This window comes from Ischnura elegans, chromosome 1 (assembly GCF_921293095.1).
Source record: "Ischnura elegans chromosome 1, ioIscEleg1.1, whole genome shotgun sequence".
NCBI classification, from domain to species: domain Eukaryota; kingdom Metazoa; phylum Arthropoda; class Insecta; order Odonata; family Coenagrionidae; genus Ischnura; species Ischnura elegans.
The window spans coordinates 92,506,140-92,526,392 of record NC_060246.1 but is presented as its reverse complement, the minus strand read 5'-3'; the positions used below and the strand labels follow the sequence as shown (position 1 = coordinate 92,526,392).

Genomic DNA, 20,253 nt, shown 5'->3' with positions numbered 1-20,253 from the left:
CAATCGTGTGATATATTATCCCAAAATATTAATACTAGTGGTAAGTTTAATGGAATTTTCTCGTGATTATATGATTTTTCAACTTAAATTTTCCCAAACCTCATTTTTCAGTTCAAAACGGATGGAGATTGGAGATGCTTTGTCGGAAGATGGTTCACAGGCAAGGCCGTTCTCAGAAAATTATTTCTGATATCAATGAATTCACAAATTTTACTCGCCGTATAAACAAACTTACACAGATTTTCGCTGAAGAAGAAAGTCAGATAAAAAGTGGACTTAAAGGCAAGAGCTTTAGCTTGTTTGGCTTGGAGGCCGCTTGGTGAAAACATTCGAAATAAAGTAAATGAACACTATTTGTACGTGCTCCACCCCTCAGATCGCAGTGCGCTTGGCGTACCTTCTCAGGTCTACGTGTGAGGTAATGTACTATTTTACTTTCCGGCCGGCGGTACTCGCGATGCTCTTTAATGACGGGCAACACTCATTATGAAAACATATGCAAAATATCCATTACCAGGCCCGCTTCGACCGAGATATTAAACCGCTATACTTCATAGTTTGCTTCGTGTGTTCAATATTCGGGTGTCTTCGCCCCCCTCCCTCCCCCTAGAATATACATTTTTGGAATGCGGATTAATTATTCGGGGGTTTTATATGGCCCCTGAAACTCTATCCCTTTGACCCTCGCAATGCCAACCTTGCATTTTGTTCTTTCCCATATAGGTATTGAAAATGAAATTTTATTCATAACCTATTCGCCTCTTTGAATGGGCAAACAAAACTTAAGGGTTGTCTTTATAATTTTGTGAGGTATTTGTTAAAATTTCCTTAAAAATTCGCCTTTCTGGATGGCATAGCGAAGTGGATTCGTAAAACACAGCTAACTGTATGATTGCACCTGTGATTGCGTACGGTTATGCCTGTTGTTATTCAGCAAAAAAATGCCAAGCTACTGGTGTCAATAGTGCGTAATTATTTAATTTTAACCGATTGTGGTTTATAAGAATTTTTTTGCCTCACAAATGTAAACTGGAGTAAATTTCCGGGTAAAACACCCAGAATTTAGAACGGGACCAAGCATGGTATTAACGCATTTCGTGTCCTGGTGTGTCGCACTCACCGACACGGGTGAGAAACACGGTCCCATCTTCCCATTCGAGTTTTGTGCGAGGAAAGAGATGGCAGTTGCATATTGAAGTGATGGAATTGTCTATTGTTTTATTTATCAAATTAAAACACCAACTCAAAGAGTTTTTCACCAGCTTCACTCACTCTAGTTTACAAGGATTTCTCATACATCTAGTAATTAAAATGCTCTCAAAGAAAGAAAAAAAATCACACAATTTCAATCACACACCTCCAAAGAAACAAATTTCTGCGTAGGTCGGCACATCGCAGTGGCGAATCAAGGAGGAAGGGGAGAAACGATGGGGGAATTCAACACCCCCCCATAGTTTGGAAATATTGAAAATATATTAAATATTGTGGTGGCTATCCAATGTAAGGTTTTATTTCACGAGCATAACAAACACTTTAAAAACGATTGATGAATACCTAGAAGCTACGATATCAGACCTCTGACGCATTATGGCCGCGAGGTATTGCTAACCACCAAGCATCGCAATAAGTAATGAACAACCTCCCCTCGTCCCAGAACAGCGATCTTAATCCACCCCTGATTACCACCTCCCCCCAAGACCTTGCGGCGACTGCCCGCGATACATCCGCTGATGAGGTCATTAGTCCTGGGGTACTCCGACACCCCGTTTTCAGATACTAACGTATTTCATATTATCTGCAACCAAATCACTTACAGTTAGAAGAAATATATCCGGAATTTTAATTCTTACGTCGAAAAGAGTTTGAAAAATCAGGCGGATTTCTGGAACGCTTACGTAGACCGTACGTGGGAACAAACGCTTACGTAGACCAAGCTATAATAACTGCGTCCGTTTTGGCAAAAATCATAATGGTCACAAACTTGGAGACCATAGCAATAAAAAAATGATAGCTTATTTAACGAAATGTATGGTTTTCCGATGCGACGGATATAACAAAAATTACCAATGCTGGTATTCCGCAGACAACAAAGCACTTCCCGAAACAAATCAGTGGCGGCTTCCCCATAATGACTCTAGGACGCCGTACCAAACCAAAGATTTGAAAAAGGAAATAAATTTAATATCCATTCCATTATAATTATACATCTAATTAATAAAAATGTTCTTTTCAATCGCGGAGCCAATTGCATTACCTAACACAGCAGAACCACAATTGTAATTTTTTGCATAATAAAATTGCATATGTTATATTATATTGTATATGTGAATTATCAGCTGAAATGAAACTCTCTCAAACTTGGCATGCGACTTATTTTTCATTTCAATAAAATTTCTCAAGAAATATTTTGCGCCCCCGCCCCTTGAAATTTTTCTGTATCCAGTATTGTCCTCACGGCGAGAATAACGTGCAAGAAGGTAAGTTAAAAGGTAAGAAGATAACGTGTAAGTTGCCCAACTTAACTTGAGTTATTGGCGTTGGCTGACGACTACTCACCCTCCTTCTCAATGCTTTGTATGCTATTTTTAGCCGAGGTACTCAGTGACAAGAGGATGAGGGCAGGGGGTGCATTACGACTAGACAGCCGTTGTGGGGAGGGAAGATAAGGTGATCAGTGGATAGTCAACAACCACGAAAGCTACAGAACGCGAAGAAAAACGTAAACAAATTCTAATGCTACTTTTTACGAAGATAACTTCTGGCATAACATACGACACTTATAGATTGCTTCCAAAATGCCTTTTTTTAGGGCAAAAATGACGTCCCAGAGCCAAAATCTTCGAGTTTTGATACATGTATCCCCACGCACTGGCCGATACATATGTGGGGCGCATGGGTCCCGCCCCCCTCCTCTTGCGGGACACCTGCATTGCCTAGCATAGCAGAACCACAATCGTAACTTTTTAATCTTAAGATATCATTATCTTGCGTATGTGTATTTATCTTAAATGAAACTTTCTCAAATTTTGCATGCAACTTATTTTTCATTCCGATAAAAGTTTACAAGAGATATTTTTCGCAACCCCCTTGAGTTTTTTCTGTGTCCGTTACTGGCACAGCGATTGCATAATAATAGTTGTCCGTAGCAGTATTAATCAATTTTACTTATTGGTGATTATTTTCTATCACTATTGTATCTATTATCCAGGTATAAAAGTGAATGTGGCGATATTGCATCCACACGCTTGCCGCGTCTCTGTATTCTCCGCCGCCGCCTCGCCGGCCAGAACCGGAGTCGACCGAACACTCGAAAAAACGATTCAAAATTATGGGTTGCAAATTGATGCAAGATTTTAATTTAGATTCATTACATAAATTCTTCATAGAACGACGTGGTATAGTCACTTTGCGGAAGTATCTACTTTTTCTCTACGTTTATTAAAAAAATTGGCTGAAAACAGGCTCCGCCATTTTGTTATATATCTATGGTTAATGAAGAAGCAAAATTTTTAAAAACCTTCTTAATGTAAGAGAAAGAAGTGTTAATTAAGAAGTTATAACATTTTTGGCTATAAAACTATTCATGCAACCACTGAACGAGGGAAAGTTAAGAAAAGGAAAAGAATTTAAGATAAAATGGAGGGTGGTCGTTTTTCGCTAAATTTGTTCAACTCTGACCTCAAATATTATGTTAAAGTGAAGGAACGGGAAAGAAATTATATTGAAAGTTATGCAAAATTTATTTAAAAATACGTATGCGAAATTTCAACTTCCTAGCTCAAAAAAATTGTTTTTGAGGTTTTGGCCCACTGTGCGCTGTGGTGATCCGAGGTAATACCATAGAAATAATGGCAATAATTAATATTGATTGGCATAGAAAATGCTGTTATATTCTCAAGGATATTCTTCCTTTAATATGTTGATAATAACTATCATTTTGAATGGATATGTAAAATCTCTGAAAATTCGATTGAACTTAGTAAAATAATTTTAGCTTTCTATTTACTTACTCTCAATTCGTGATACGTAATTATGAATAAGTATATAAAAATTTACATTGTATGAGAGACCACATGGAAATGTTCCACCAATTCAATAGATGACATATTTATGTACTTACGTCTTTACTCCAAGACTGCAGCTGAAGTCCAGAAATCAAGGGGAAAGTCGAAGGACCGAACCATCTTATAGCTCTGATGTCCCTAATGTTTGGATCTGTTTTCTTTTATAACCGCCAAAAACCCTGTTGGCAACTGGAGTTGATATAGGCAGCATTTATTCAATAAATTTTATGCAATAGCAACAATGAAAATTAAATTACGTCATTTTCTCGCGGAGAAAAAATGCATGCTGCACGGAAGCTCATTGGTGCGCGAGAAAATATGGTTTGCCAATCGGATGATGCTGCTGCAAATGGTGCGAAATACTCTAACGGCAAAAGATAACAACATTCGCGGATCAACGTACCAGGATTTTCCTACATCTCCGCACATTGGAATGATTCCAGAAAATATCGTAACATCATGGTAATAAAAATAGTAGAATTGGGCCATCAATATCTTAACTGTCTCAATTCAACTGGTTCTAATCATTCATCTATCATACAGCACCACATGATAAACCTTCTGTTTTTTAATGATTGTATAATCCATGGCCCGTATATAAGGACCATGGTATAATCCAACAGCTGCCAGTGATTTTTGTTTTTTGATTTTGCAACAGCTTTTGTGCACCACAGAGCAGTGCCACAGCGGCTGAATTCTAAATCTGCATTGAGACATTCATTCGTTCATTGCATTGTATCCTATGGCTAGTGTGTGCGTGGCGTCGGTCTTGTCAACCATATGTCAAGAAATATGTATTAAGCCTTAAATACACTTGTTAACACCTTTAAATAGTTTTTCGCTAGTCGTCATTTCCCCTGCCATACTCTCCCTAACACAACCAACCATTCATCACTCCCATCTCTTTAAGACACTTTCTCACACCACCCTCACCATCGCTAACATTGTAAGTGCCCTTCAGATGAATTCATTGTGTAAGTTTGTAATATGACAAGTATGTTAGTAAGTTTGAACATGACAACATTAAGTTTGCCGGACTGGTCATGCTCCACGGTTGTTGAAGTCACCGCCTCATCCTGTAGAAAAGAGGTTGCAGAACCACAACAACAAGCAACCAAGAGAAGTAGAATGCATGGATGTCAGTAATATTGATTGACGTGAGTGATAATATAGAATATAAATACCTATGGTTTAGGAGTACATGGAAAGACTCGTGTGGGCAGTGTCCTCAATGGTCCAGAAACTCGGACCATTGGAAAAACTGATCATCAAAGAATAGAAGCTTTATAAACTATGTGCTGAATACAAAATGGACGTATAGGGTGAAAAGTAAGAAACAAAGACGTGTGCAGAAGTATAGGAGAAGAAAGTACTCTGTGGATCACTGCAAGCTAAAGAAGAATACGCACAGTGGGCTGAAATCGAAAAAGCTGGCCAAAAATGATTTTTTTTTCGCTTTTAAATTTGGAAAAAACGATTATATTATCAAATTATAGAATAAATAGCGACCTTATTACGGAAATAATTTTATTCCTAAGTAATTTTTTTATAGCAGAAGATGCCTGTCAATTTAACATAAGATGATCTGATAAAAAATTTCCCATTTTGTGAAAAATTTGAATGAAGTTCTTTGCTACTGTTGCGTTATTTTTTGTAAAGCTAATTTGAATAAATTTAAATCATTCCATAATAAACATGAATATTTTAAAAATCCACTACAGTGAAAGTTTTAATGCTAATGATAATTTTTAATACTTTTAATTAAACAATTAAAATTATAACATATTTATTAACCTATATTTAACATATTTTGAACATACTGTAGAGGGAAACTTTATGTTTTTCACTTTGCTTCACAAAGGTGCCACACTGTAAAACAAAGGAAATTCAATTCTCAAATGAAAAATTCTGTCCCAATCTGCTACCCCGCCTCTCCTATCAAGTTGTGTGCGTGAATGTCCAACTGCGCGAAGCGGTGGTTAGATGCGATCATTTGTTACTAATTGTTTGTTATAGTTGAGGATAATTCGCTAAAAGCGAAATTACAGTTTTCTACACTTGCATAAATTTAAAATTCCACATTAGTCTTATTGTTTTAATTTTTCAATGGGCACATCACGATTTGCTTAACAAGACAAATATAATGGAATTAACGATTGCGCCAGCAAATCAGAAACTTGTCTCGGGAAGCGGTCGGCTGCAAAGAAATATATTCTGATTCTTGAAATACCCAATTCTAACCACTATGCTCTAGCATACTCTGCTATCCGCACTCTTCTAGGCCTTTTATGGCTCCCATCAGCTCAAATACTGAAAAGCGCATACGAGTAGCGGAGCGCCACCGCGTCGGCTGGCACTACCAACCGCGTTAATCCCTACTGTGCCTGTAAACCCAACCTCCGTTTTATGATTCTTATCTAGCATTTAATAAGTTCTGTAATCGATATATAGGTGTCCGTTTGTAGAAATGCCGCGTTATTAAATTTTACCTCGTTTTTGTACTTTTGAAGATCGCTTCTCTTCGACATCCGCGCAAGCGATTTCTACGAAGTAGCTCGCAAGGGGTTTTCCTCAAATACTTTTTTTCCAATTGGTTGAAAAATATTCCCTTTCACGATTTTACCGAGAAAATTAGTCATTTTATCTTTGTGAATGCGAAAGGATCTCAATGCTCGTGCTATGGAAGCGAAGAACCAGGGTTTATTCTTTCTAGATCGTGAAATTTCAGCGTTGAGGCCGAACTACAAAAGGATATCTCGTAATGATAAAAAGGTATGTTTTCCAAGTAAAATATCACAGTGAATGTGTTTATATAATGCAGGGAATTTTATTCTAATTGGGATTTCCTTGTCCGATGATTCCGACTGTTGATATTTCGGATGAGAAAAAATGGAGCGCATGAAAGTAACCCGCAAAGAAATTCATGACGTTATTGTGGAATTGGAAATTCGTTGTCTTCAAAACGTAAATTGGCCTTTCAATATCTTCATCACAAGTCAAACTTGGGTTATAGACGTGAAGAAAAAGGAAATTTTGAAAAACGTTATGAATTGTTATGAACGTTATGAAATGAATAGGTATTTTCAGAAATTGGAAGAATGAAAGAGAACTAGCGACAGGTTTGAAATAAAATTTTGATGCTGGCTAGAGAAGGATATACCGTTCACAACAGGCATCCATAAATCTCTTCTAGAGACTCCTTGCTCAAGTTGGTACCTGTCCTATTTAACGTATTCGTATTGACTTTACCGCACGCGAAAATGTTTGCGCTTAGCTAAAATGGGAGATATTTTCCGAAGGCTCCTCCTTACTACGGATTCTCTTTATTGTCGATATGTACATGGAAATGTTAAAGGAAATGTTTCAAATGATATACGAAACTTACTTTTACTGGAGGAGCCAAATTCTGATGAGGACAGTGACGGCTGGAAATCCGATGGGAACTGGTAGTAGGCTGGTAAATTTAATCGTTATGTTCTCTTATGCTTTATATATATATTTATGTTAATTTATTCTGGTTCATAAGTTATTTTATGTGGTACGATTTCAATTGCATTTTTTTTCAAAATATAAATTGCGTGTCAGGTGATTTCTTTTGTGTGTTCTCTCAGAAAAAATGTTTACTCAATGTTCAACTGTTGATTGACAAAATCATTAATGATGTTTTAAAAAATATTTTATGCATTACATATGAAAATTTTTATTTAAATAATTAAATTTAAAGTTAAAATACTTACTTTTATATTGCTAACTATTATTTTATATGAAATGTTTAATCTCTACCGAAGCTGTCCAAATAGGTAGTCGATGTTTGCATTTTTTCAGTCTCCGCGAAAAAAACTCTTCAGGTCAATTTTTCGGCAAAATGTCACTAGATTCATGTAGCATAGCCAAAACAAAAATAGTTGGAAAGATTTAATCGAAATACTTGTAAAAATATGGAAGATATGATTTTTGGCCATCTCCTTTCGATTTCAGCCCACTGTGGTTTGGTTACGTAATGAGACACAACAGTTATGTGAGAAACATTATGGAAGGCAAAATTGATGGAAAAGTCCCCAGAGGTAGAGAACCTAGGTCAGATCAGGATGGGTGCGAGGAAGAAGAGCATCGGAGAGGTAATTGAACTGGCGTGGGTTAGGAAGAAATGGAGGGCTAAAGCCTGCCAATATTATGATTGCGATACATGCTATGTATATACATTCTTACACGCATTCTTCACTTAGCAAAATATCCGACATCAATTCCTCCTGCTCATTAATGGTCTACCGAAAAAAGAAGGGGAGAAGCAAAACGATTGCATAAACATCTAAAATAGCCGCTCATATTTCCATATGAGATAGATAAATGTTGACAAGAAACATCAATGCATGTTTTTATTTGACCAGTTCTGCATATAATTCTTACGTTTTCAACTCAAACGTTTCATAAAGTTTATTTTTTAAGTGGAGATGCTTCCGAAAACCAGTACATTGAATACCTCACAGGAGCCACGAACCTTGGCGGAACCCCCAAAATAGCGATCGCAATCCATCCCTGATGATTTTTGAAAAGTATTCCCCCTATGCTATCAGGAGGGGCTAATTGCGACATGGTTTGATGAAATTGTTTTCTTAGAGCCCATTGATGTTCAATGATTCAACTTCCTCTTTATGTCATCTATGGATATCTAATCCTTTATTTAATATCAATTTCTGTTTGTCCATGCAATCTAAATAAATAGGCATTTGTGATAGAAAGAATTAACACCACACATATGACGGTACAGATTTAATTCCATTATTTTTCAACAACAATAAACGTTGATAAGAAAATATACTTATTTGCATTACAAATATCTGTAGCTTGAGCAAAAAAAAACTGAGTACGTTTTATTTCTGGCACATAAAATGTTTAAGTCCAAGCATTACTTCCCAAAGCATTGAATTCAAATAAAAACAATAAAGTCATTCGGAAACTAATAAAGATGCCAACGACAACTTTAAATGTCTAAAACAATAGGTTTGTCTGACATTTGTCCTCTGTATTTGTTCAATACAGGATTAACTTCTTCTTTGAGGAATTCAGTAACCTGTAATGAAAAAACAATATTATTATTCACTTGGTAAATAAAAAGAAGAATAAAAAATTCATTCAAACTAAACTGAGGCTCATCATACAACTGATTTTACAGGATCCACCATTTGAACTTATTAAAACTTATTAATGGGAGAGGGATCACATGCATGATAGTTATTAACCTCAGTTTAATTTTTAATTTGGTATATGCGGTCAAAAATAATTGGTGGTAATTTCATATCCATATTATATGACATGCACGTCTATCTAAGGACCAAAGTGGCTACCATCCATGAGATTACTGAAGACGATAAAGACAACCTCCTACGTGATCGTCCTTCGTTGAACATTTATTCGAGTTAATATCAGCGATTTAAGGTTGTTTGAGGGCTAATGAAAGCTTATTTGTCAAAAATGGCTGAGAGGGCTCTTTAAATCCATGAGAATTTGGAAAGCTTCGATTAAACCAATTTTTGAAAAAAGAATAATTATTTTTGACAGGTACATGCTTTTTAAGAGCAACTATTGGCTAAAAAAAATGGGCTAAAAAATTCCTCCGTGGCTTGCTAATTCAACGGCAAACGTGATAAGTATAGATTTTTGTTGAACCAACACCACGGTCACATTAAGAGCTGGGGAGCGACAAGTCCGGGATTATTGTGGCATAGTCTCCTCTAGAATGCCTTCGGTCAAGGCCGTGTATATCGAGACGGCCTTGCCTCGGTTCCACCGTACGATATCACCTAAATTACAAAAATAATTAAAGTTCCATTCGTTTGATAATACATTTTTGAGATATGCCAATCTTTAAAATTCGAAAAAGTTATTTTACGACCGCCTTATTGCATTACTTCGTGCATATTAACTAAAAACACTTCTGGTAAAACATTATTTTTCTTGAGAGCCATCAAAACATCAAATTACAAAAAAAAAGAATTATAGACGAAATTTAAAGGAATATGCATTGATTCCGTGAGTATAGCTGTATGCGCACTGAAACAGTTGTCTTACCTGCTCTGGTGCTCTACCAATGAATGTTTTTGGATCTAGAAGTTCATCAAGCTTAGGAAGAATAGGAGCAAAATAAGGAGTCTCTTTGATTCTTCCCACTAAATCATTATCCAATCCTAGTTGCTTCACTACGGCGCCTGCCTGATGAGACAGGACTCTGATTTGCTCATGACACTCCTGAAACAAATAAAAAAGTAACGTTGAATTCATCCATTTGGATCAGATGGATAGATTCTCATAGGGTTTGATGGCTAATTTAAAATTAGGAAAGGGAAAATATACTGTATTTAAGGCTTCAGGGTACTAATAATGCAATATAAAAGTTCATTAATGAATTGCATTTTCAATAACTTTTTATGGCATTGTTTAATCAAGGTAAAAAACGGAAAAAAATCACAAGAAGAGTTCCAATGCACAAAATACACAATTATAATATTAATTCATCCTTTCGGTACATTTCAAGGGAATCATAAAATTAATTGCAAGTTATTAATTCTCGCATGTTGATGATGGTCTGATAGTCTGAGACAGTCATCAGCGGTTTAGAGAAAAGGATTTACGGTAATTGTAGGGCTCACATACCAGAGAAAGATGAAGTGATTATAAGGATGCTAAGGGAAAGAAATATGCGAACTATGGTACAGATTGGCTGACGGGAACATTCTTCAAGGAGCTGATTGTTAACCAATCTCAGGACTGCTGACGGAGGATGCTGATCAATCACGCCAAATTTATCAGACATTTCCTAATATCACCATCATAAAATATTGAATTGTAATAAAATTAATCTAAATTACCTGTCTGTCTCCCCCTGCTTTCACCATTGCCATGATGACATTCTCCGTTGCCATGAAGGGAAGCTCCTGCATTATGTGACGCTCAATAACCTTCGGGTACACCACAAGACCCTCACAGATGTTTTGCAAAGTCATCAGTATACTATCAGTGGACAAGAAGGCTTCAGCAAGGGTCAATCGCCTGATGAAGCAGTCATGAAAAAGCATTAACTAAATTTGAAGGATTAAAAACTCAGAGAATGATGATAAAAAAGAGTAAGATGGAAAGGTGAATAATTAAAAATTAAACGTAGCATAGAGGGAAATAAATTCAATTTGTTCGGATAAACTTTTCTCGGGTTTCCTCGCGGGAAAGAAAATATAAGAGCGCCGACGTTTCGGAATCCATCTCATCACCCATTCCCAAGGCTTGGATGACGAGACGCAGGGGCGGACAGGGGTGATTGGGGGCCCTCGGCCGGGCTCATGACGGGTCCCCCCCTTACCATGAGGGATTCGGGGGTCTTTCCCGGGGAAAATGTTTTTACGAAATTGCACGCCCGGAAATCGATTTTGACGCTATTCTGACCCTTAAAAGCCAAATAAAATTTAATAAAAAAAATAGCAATTTCTTTAGAAAAAATATAAAGAAAAGTGAAAATTTCATAGCTTATGAAGTTTAATAATGCATTATGGTTTTACTATCTATTATTCAGTGTATTTTTCCCTCAAACCGCGCTGAAATCTAAAAAAAACTCTAAAATATCCTTTAAAAAAGAAAAAAGAATCGAGTTCTCTTTTATCTTCTGACACCTTTATTTTATTTTTCATGCATATTATCTTATTACACAGCGAGTGTCGTAAATAAAGTAACCAATTAAAACATAGAATTTTATAACGGCAAAAAAAACTTTGGTTCAAGAAATCCGAGTCTTTCTTTGTTACACCTTTCATATGCACTTCACGATAGACGCGAACATGGTGGGGACCCCCTAAGCTCGGGGCCCTCGGCGATCGCCGACCAGGCCAGACCGCCCCTGACGAGACGGAACCCGAAACGTTAGCGCGACATTTATTTTTTAACAACCTTTATTAAACAATTCTTTCCCGCGCGGACGCCCGAGAAAAGTTTATCCATTCTATTTACCGGGAAAGTGTGAAATCATACATAACATTTTTTCGTTCCCCAGTGAATATTAACTAACAGTGACCATTGTTTCGATACTTCTATGTCATCATCCAAGAAGCCAAGGGATACAAGTGATTTATTTTCTAAAAAAGTGAGTGAGGTAAAGTTAATTGTAAGAAGAAATACGCAAAAATTGGTTGCCAAGGGATACGAGTGAGTCCCAGTTCTGTGCTGACATCGAGTGGAAAATCAAATTCACTTTATCAAATATCTAATTCATCTCGTTTGTTTTCTACACCTAATTTCTGTACCTAACTGTGCATAGAAAAAATAAATCACTTGTACCCCTTGGCTTCCAAACCACTCATATACTATGTATGAAGTGGATATTATTTCCAGTTCCACAAAGGTAAGCCAAAAACATTAAAAAGTTTCCGAGTAGAATTGGCAACATGGATGAAATTCATCGTAAAAATATTTTGTTGTAGCCGGGAATAATAAAGCTGGATCAAATATCTCCAGGTAACATACGCTATCAGATACACTAAAAATCATCTCCTCTCTAAGGGGTGCTTCAGACTAGGTTTTGTGAACATGACTTGGGCATCTCAAGTTCATATTACGATAAAAAAACCAAAACTGTTAAATCAAAACTAAACTGGCATATCTATGTACTCTTACTAATTTTAGTGACAAATTAGTAAAGTAAAAAATTATTTTCCCCAAACTTAATGTCCACAGACAATGATTCGTCATGCGTTCATGGACAGTCCCACATAGATTATCGAAGAGGTGTTTATCGTATTAACAACTTTTATTAAACAATGTATTAAAAAATCTATCATTAAATAAGTTACAAAAATATAAAAATTCCAAAATAGTCATTTTGGGTTGCTTTCATTTCATAATATTTATTATAAATAAATAAAACATTTGTCCTGCCCAAAAAAGCAATGTCCGTGGACACACAGGATCGAGGGGCAATAATTCATAGGAAATGGTGACAGCCCTGATCAACCAGTGTCTAGAGAAGAAGATTGACGGCTATATTGGGTTTTTTGAGTTTATACTTGGTTTAGTGAATGTTTTAATGCCGGAAGAAAAATTTTCGTTCAGTTTTTTTGGAAGAGCCAAGGTCATCAGTTATGCCCGTGCGCAAGTAAAAATTAGTAAAAGTAAAATATTTTACTAATTACAATAGGGTAGTTTCCTTCCTCAAAGAAAACGAAATGCATTGATTGCGATTCGTTACCCACCATTAGTGTATTCATAATATACAAATTATTTGGTTTTAGAAATACCGGTTTAGACGAATGGCAATGGTCAATTTTCATCCTCATTTTAAAAAGGCCAGATTGGCGCCCATGCAATGCCACTCCACGTGACGTCACAGGGACCCAGTTTCTATACGAGTAGATAGGAGTCGTCTGAGATTACCAATGCATGCATGAGGCACAGAGCTCAGGGAAACATGTCTTAATAGTCACTTTTTAAAACTGGCTAAGGTAGGAAACTTTTCTTCGTTTGATAAGGCATTAATAATCCTTATTTAAGCCAAGCGCTACCAGCTAGCGTGGTACTCTGCCACCTGCTATCATCCTGCGTCGTATCAGCGCTTTAAACCTCGCCGCAAGATCACCTCAGTTGCGGCAGCGGGAACCAGAACGACGTCACACGGAGTTTTCCCTGCATTCATACTTAGCCGTCGCGTTTTCGCGCGCTTGAAAATTTTCACTTTTCATTTAATCGCGAAAAAAAGACATCGTCATTTAAAAATCTAAATGCGTGAAATACGTACTCCAGTGCGAAAAATCCACAGAGGAAAAATCATTCGCCTTGACCGGGATTCGAACCCGGATCCCTCGATTTCCGGCCGAGTGCTTTAGCCAGTTAAGCTACCGAGGCGTCATTCTCCCCTGTGGAAATTTGTGCATTGCGGGTGACTCCGTAAAAAGTTATCACCGTGGCTAGTCCCGGTATACTTTCATACGTACTCCAGGATTAAAAATCTTTCGATTTAGGCAATAAAATATATAGGAAACCACCCCTATTGAGACGTCTTTTACAGCTATAAGAATCAAGTTTAATGTAGTAATGACAGTGACTTAACTTATTTTCAGTCCCAACCACAACTTAATTTAGAGGAAATCGTCATATCCGTGGACATCATGTTCGTGGAATCTGCAGTCCATGGACATGACAGTTGGTAACGGATGTGATGTAACACTATGACTAGTTGCACAATGTTCATTGACAGATATTTTTTGTCGTGAGTAAAGACAACATTCCTCTTCTGCTTCTATCCGTGGACATATATATAACGTCCGTAGACACCACAAAGTAAAAATAAAAAACAAACAGTGTAAATATTACTAACGATCTCTGTCACTTACGTCATTAGAATATGATTGAAAAACTTTAATTATACAATTTAGTATAAAATTCGAGGAATCAAGCGAGATGGAGTGGAATTGATTCATAATGAAACAATGACTTGCAATTTTCCACAATAATAAATTTACTTCGACTCGAGTGTCGATGTTACTACATCATTTTCAAGGTACAACTGACCTTCCACACCATTCACCGATGGCCCTCGGAAACAACACCCGAAGATAAGAAGACCGCCACGTGTATTCAAATGCTTTCGCCTCTATGCCCAAATTTTGTTAACCCTGGGAAAAAACCCTTTAATTTCCAACCTTTTTACCTCCTCCGGTTTTTCCACTCTCCCCTCCCTCCCCCCCACGCTTTCCACTTCTACCCATTCCAGCCACCTCCTTGAGGACTTTCCATCCCATTTCTCCTCTCTCAGTTGTACCTTGAAAATTGTCATTCTCCCATAATCGTAAAAATTGTGCCCATGGACTGCCATAAAAAAACCAATTTTTATTGCAAGTCATTGTTTCATTATACAATTTTGGTTGGAAATTTGTTTTTTTTTATTTTGCCGGTTTGAAAGTGTACGTTTTATGGAGATTGACCCGGGAACATTAGTTGTGCTCAATTCCAATGCACGGACTAATACTGCAGAAATATTTTTCTAGTCCAAATACCTGTTGGCGCTGTCGTCAAGTGTGCGCTCCATCCACTGAGTGGCAGCAGTGTTGTAGGCGTTGGACGAGAGAGACATCAAGTGCCGGGCAATTGAGCAGCATCTTTCGCTTCTCATTGGGTTGCGCTTGTAAGGCATTGCGCTCGAGCCAATCTGAGTGGACTCAAAAGGCTCCTCCAATTCCTTCATGTTGGCAAGGAGCCTGATGTCGGAGCATATCTATGAAACATTGAGTAAAAATATTAGTCAGATCAATACCAAAAAAGAATTAATAATACGAAAAATTCTATCAACTAGTACTGCTGACAATGTGTTACTCATTATTAAAACTAAGTAAGTGATTCAGTACTTAGAAAGGTTTGGATGTAATTGTCAAATTGTGCTTCACCCACTGACGGCCACCAAAAACAGGCTTTCCGTTCTATAATTTTGAGGATTAGCACTTGAAATGCAGCATTTTTGTACTGGCTCTTATGGCGCGCCAAGGCGTACATTATTTCCGTTATTATTTAACGTAGATCCACGATATATTCCATTATTGGTGATTTTTACCCCTTAGATCCGAGTCTAAGATTTTTTTAGCTGTATACCATTCAGAGGCCTCTCTGAAACAATATGGCGAAAACAGTGAAATGCCCTTCTTTAAATATTAAAAGCGCCGCATGTAACAAAGACATTACATTTGTACTATCAATGAGTTAGCAACATCGATACAACTCTGAACAACTACCTGTGCATAGGTGGCACATGCGAAAGCGAAGGAAAAAAGTCGATTGATGCTAGAATATAAATTTTCCTATGGAAGAAACTGGCATAATGTTCCTTGAAGCAAAAGCATTACGATTAAAAACAAAATTTAAGCAGTTAGCCGTATTATTTTTGGGTTATTAGCAAATGAATGCCGTTAAGCTCACAAGAAAGCATTTTGCCCTCATGATACTACCAAAAATCCCTATTCTTTTCCACTTCATCAATTATTCATCCTTTTTACACGGATTTCAATATTTCGTCTTTCCTAAAGTGATCAATTTCAACTTTTACCTCTCCTGCCAACTTAAAGCATAAAGCATAAAGTTTAATATATAAATTTCCTTCCTCCTCCTTCACAACCTGCGCCTGCTTTTAACCATTTGATGAGAGTTAAATTATGACGCTTTATTGAGATTAAAATTTTTACGTATTTACGAACTTCCTAACCTGATCTTTTACCTCCGTTCTGTGCCTAAAAAAATGTACCATGTAATCCAATCCTTCTTCGCACTATTACTTTCCAAAGAACATACTGACTTTTTGATGGTTTTCGCATCTAGACATTTTTCCGAATCCCCTCGACAATTCCGCTATCCTTTTATTCCTGTATGCTACCGTTAAAAAAATCTACGGTATCGTTTTTTGCCTGCCCCTTCACCATCATATGCAATGGCCTCCATACCATGCCATATGCCATTGGTTCAACCCATCTTTATCTCAACATTCGGTGAAACCATCGTGCCAACGTGAACAATTTCTCCCTGTCACGGCAGTATCACAGGAAAGACGGCTATTTCAATCACCAGTAATAAATATGATGAAGATGTTCTAAATTCCGCTAAGCCCATTACCTTGGTATGGAGGTATATGAATAAGATTCATATAATCTTTAAACAAAAGGTAAAAAAACTATTTGAGCCATTCCGACTCATGTAGTGTGTGCAAACTTGAATTTAGTTTCAGAATTTCATTCAATTCTTGCGAAACTAATTGAAATTTCGCATTTTCACCCATTGCGTACAAATGCATAAAAATATTTTGCAATCGTAAATGGGAAATTTCTTGATTGATGTTCTGGGGTCATTTTTATCCATAATTATACATCGCATGTATTTAAGTCAATATTTATCGCTATTTTTCAACCAGAATATCGTAAATATTTATTTGCAGCATCTAAATGCATCAGTGTGTATTACCATCATCATTTAGGGACTTTATACTTCAATGGAGTCGTATTCTACGATAGTGAAGATATTTTGCTTTGCGGGAAGCTTATATAACGAAAAAAATAACATTAGACATAAACTGAAAATTGAATTTCCTAAGTTCGATTGCCGGTACAGGGGTAATTCTAACAGGGGAAAGTCGTTTGATTTTCAGCGCTGTTCACGCTGTGGGTTGGCGGTGTATCACATATACCCATTTGGCATTTCTAAAGAGTAAGTAGGTACTTGCCTTATGTACAGATGCCCCTAAGCTGCTAAGGGATGACACAACTTCGACATCCACCTTTCTTGTGTACGTTTGCCCCGATATAACAAAGGAGCTTTTGAATCCAGCCATGCTTGTGACAAGTTCATCCAGTTTTTTTACTTTTGCCCCATCGCCTAAAACAGGAGCAAAAAGGATATAAGTAACAATCAATAATAAATAATTTAATATTATATAATTCTACCTCATCTAGACTTCTTTCAAGATACGTCAGAGATGCAATGAAAATGTTCTCACAATAGCTCAGAGAATAATTGAGAAATATTGAGTCAGTGGAGTGTATCTTTAAAACGATCAATGAAACATGTATCGAACATGTACAAGTCGAAGTATCTCGGTTGATTTGAATAATAAGTTTAACAGCAAAGGTAACTTCCATTGAAATAGCTATTGGATACTAGCATGGCTTTAGCAAAATTATCCGCAAATGTAATGCAGAAATACGCGCAAATTACATTTTCTGAGGGATTGAGGGATACGTTCACATTCTTTGAGGCGTCACTTTCGGGGAGACGAAAAAAAATTATTTTGCGTTTAACCTAACACAATTATGCAGGATCGTGAACAAACAGAATAAATTTCGGTTGAAAGAACCATCGTTAACCTTGAGCAAGTTCCATTTTCCAACTGGTTGGAGAGTTTCAAACTCATGCAAATAAGAGTCATGGACCTTTTTCGGAGCCAACGTTGAAAACTCTACAGGTTGATTTTGAGTTTCCCACTAGCCAGTAATGACCAGAATAGCGAGCCAAACAAACACATAATTTGTTTATATTTCCCTCAATGCAGCCTCTACATTAGTTTATTAACAGAGGTTAAACGCATATCATATCCCTAAGAAATGAATGGTTACTGAGCATGAATTAATTGCAACCCCATCATTCATGCCCACAATTTGTGATAAGTATGTAAGCGTATTTTGGTACCATTAAAAAGCTGCAAGAAAGATGCCTGCGTTCCGGTGGTCCCTTTAACTCCTCTGAAACGCAAATCACCATGGACTCTACTCAAAGCTCTTTCATCCATTAGAAGGTCTTGGATCCATAGACAAGCTCTCTTTCCCACAGTCGTCAATTGGGCAGGCCTATTGATCAAATTTGCATGAAATAGAAAGAGATATATCAATATCATGGAATCCATACAGAGTATCAATATCATATTATTATTAATACAATGCACAGGACATAAATAAAATAAATATATACTCACTGGAGATGGGTAAATCCTAAGGTCGGAAGATTTTTGTACTGCTCAGCAAAATTAGCAAGGCGCTGAATGCTAGAGGCCAGCTTTGGCAGGAGAATATCAAGGCCATCCCGAATTATTATCAGATCCTGCAGGAAAAGCAAATGACACAAAATAATGACTAATTCTGATTTGGATTAAATATTCACTTCGTTGAATACTGAATTAAAATATTAATTAATCGTGGATTACATTTGTTTCTGAGGAGGCACTACAATTTTGACGAAGAGAGGGAAAGTGAAGATGAATTCTATGACCATTTGAGAGAATAGGGAAGTTTCCTTCATCAAAGATAACGAAAGCCATCGATTGCGAATCATTACCCACCATTAGTGTATTCATAATATACAAATTATTTGGTTTTAAAAATCCCAGTTTAGACGAATGTTAATGGTCAATTTTATCCCCATTTGAAAAAGGTCAGATTAGTGAGGCACAGAGCTCAGGGAAACATGTCTTAATAATCACCTATTAAAACTGGCTAAGGTCGGAAAGTTTTCTTCGTTTGATAAGGTATTAATAATCCTTATTTAATACAAGCGCTACCAGCTGGCAGGGTACTCGGCTACCTGCTAGAATCCTGCGTCGTATCAGCGCTCAAACCCTCGCCCCAAGGTCACCTCACTTGCGGCAGCGGGAACCAGAACGGCGTCACACGGAGTTTTCCCATCATTCATACTTAGACGTCGCGTTTTCACGCGCTTGAAAATTTTCACTTTTCATTTAATCGCGAAAATAGATATCGTTATTTAAAAATCTAAAAGCGTGAAATACGTACTCCAGGAGTAATAATCTTTCGATTTAGGCAATAAAAAAATAATAGGAAACCACCCTATTATAATGGCTTAATAATTTTATCCGATGAATTTTTTTTAACTGAGTAAAATTTCCAGCGGCAAGGCACCAAGGGATCAAGACAACAAATCAACCTTTGTAAAAAACACACCATTGTCGGCCTCGGCGGCGGCGGGGTAGAGTTCTCACCCGCCGAACCGAAGGTCGCAGTTCGAGTCCCGCCGAGGTAGTTAGCCCCTGTCCAGGACATGGGTGTTAGCGATCGTTCACTGTTAATTACTGAATACTCCCCGCTGTAAAAGGCCACATTGATGCTGTTTTAGGGGCACATCAATAATAAAAAAATATCGTCGTTGATACCTCGTTACCGAGCGCAAGCGTCATGGGGAGCTTTGAGATAGAAATTTCATACTTTCACAGGTTATAAAGAGACAAAGCGAACTGCATCGTAACCGATGAAGCACCAGCCAGTGCTTTTGAGAGTTTACAACTTAAGTGATTTGAGAGTGAATATAGGATCAACTAAAAATAAGAATACGGAGCCAACTCGTGGAATGCTAATGGTCAAGTTTCCGTGAGGACAGTACGCACCGTATTGTCTCCAACGTAACATGATGTAGCCCCCAGATGGATGATCGGAGCGGCCAATGGACAGATGGCGGCAAAGGTGTGCACGTGGGCCATGACGTCATGCCGTGTTTTCTTTTCCTCTTCCGCCGCCATCTTGAAGTCGATGTCGTAAAGATGAGATTCCATTTCTTTAAGTTGCTCATTGGTGATATCAAGTCCCAATTCCTGCGAAATAGAGCGGTAATTAGTAAGAGAATCACACCGAATGGAAATTTACATATTCCACACCTCCATTCACGTAACGTATTT

The 20,253-nt window shown here is 37.3% G+C and overlaps 1 protein-coding gene across 1 annotated transcript in view; it reads right to left on the bottom strand.

Annotated features, from left to right (window-relative positions):
- Nucleotides 1-8,819: 8,819 nt before the first annotated feature.
- LOC124165975 (adenylosuccinate lyase) overlaps nt 8,820-20,253 on the bottom strand; it is a 400,694-nt gene continuing 389,260 nt past the window's right edge. The window contains exons 2-9 of the mRNA XM_046543529.1: nt 19,966-20,169; nt 18,544-18,668; nt 18,261-18,418; nt 17,299-17,450; nt 15,095-15,312; nt 10,931-11,111; nt 10,134-10,310; nt 8,820-9,135 (exon numbers count right to left, since the gene is read on the bottom strand). Coding sequence (XP_046399485.1) covers nt 9,046-9,135; nt 10,134-10,310; nt 10,931-11,111; nt 15,095-15,312; nt 17,299-17,450; nt 18,261-18,418; nt 18,544-18,668; nt 19,966-20,169 — 1,305 coding nt within the window. The 3' untranslated portion in view covers nt 8,820-9,045. The remainder of the gene's footprint in view (nt 9,136-10,133; nt 10,311-10,930; nt 11,112-15,094; nt 15,313-17,298; nt 17,451-18,260; nt 18,419-18,543; nt 18,669-19,965; nt 20,170-20,253) is intronic.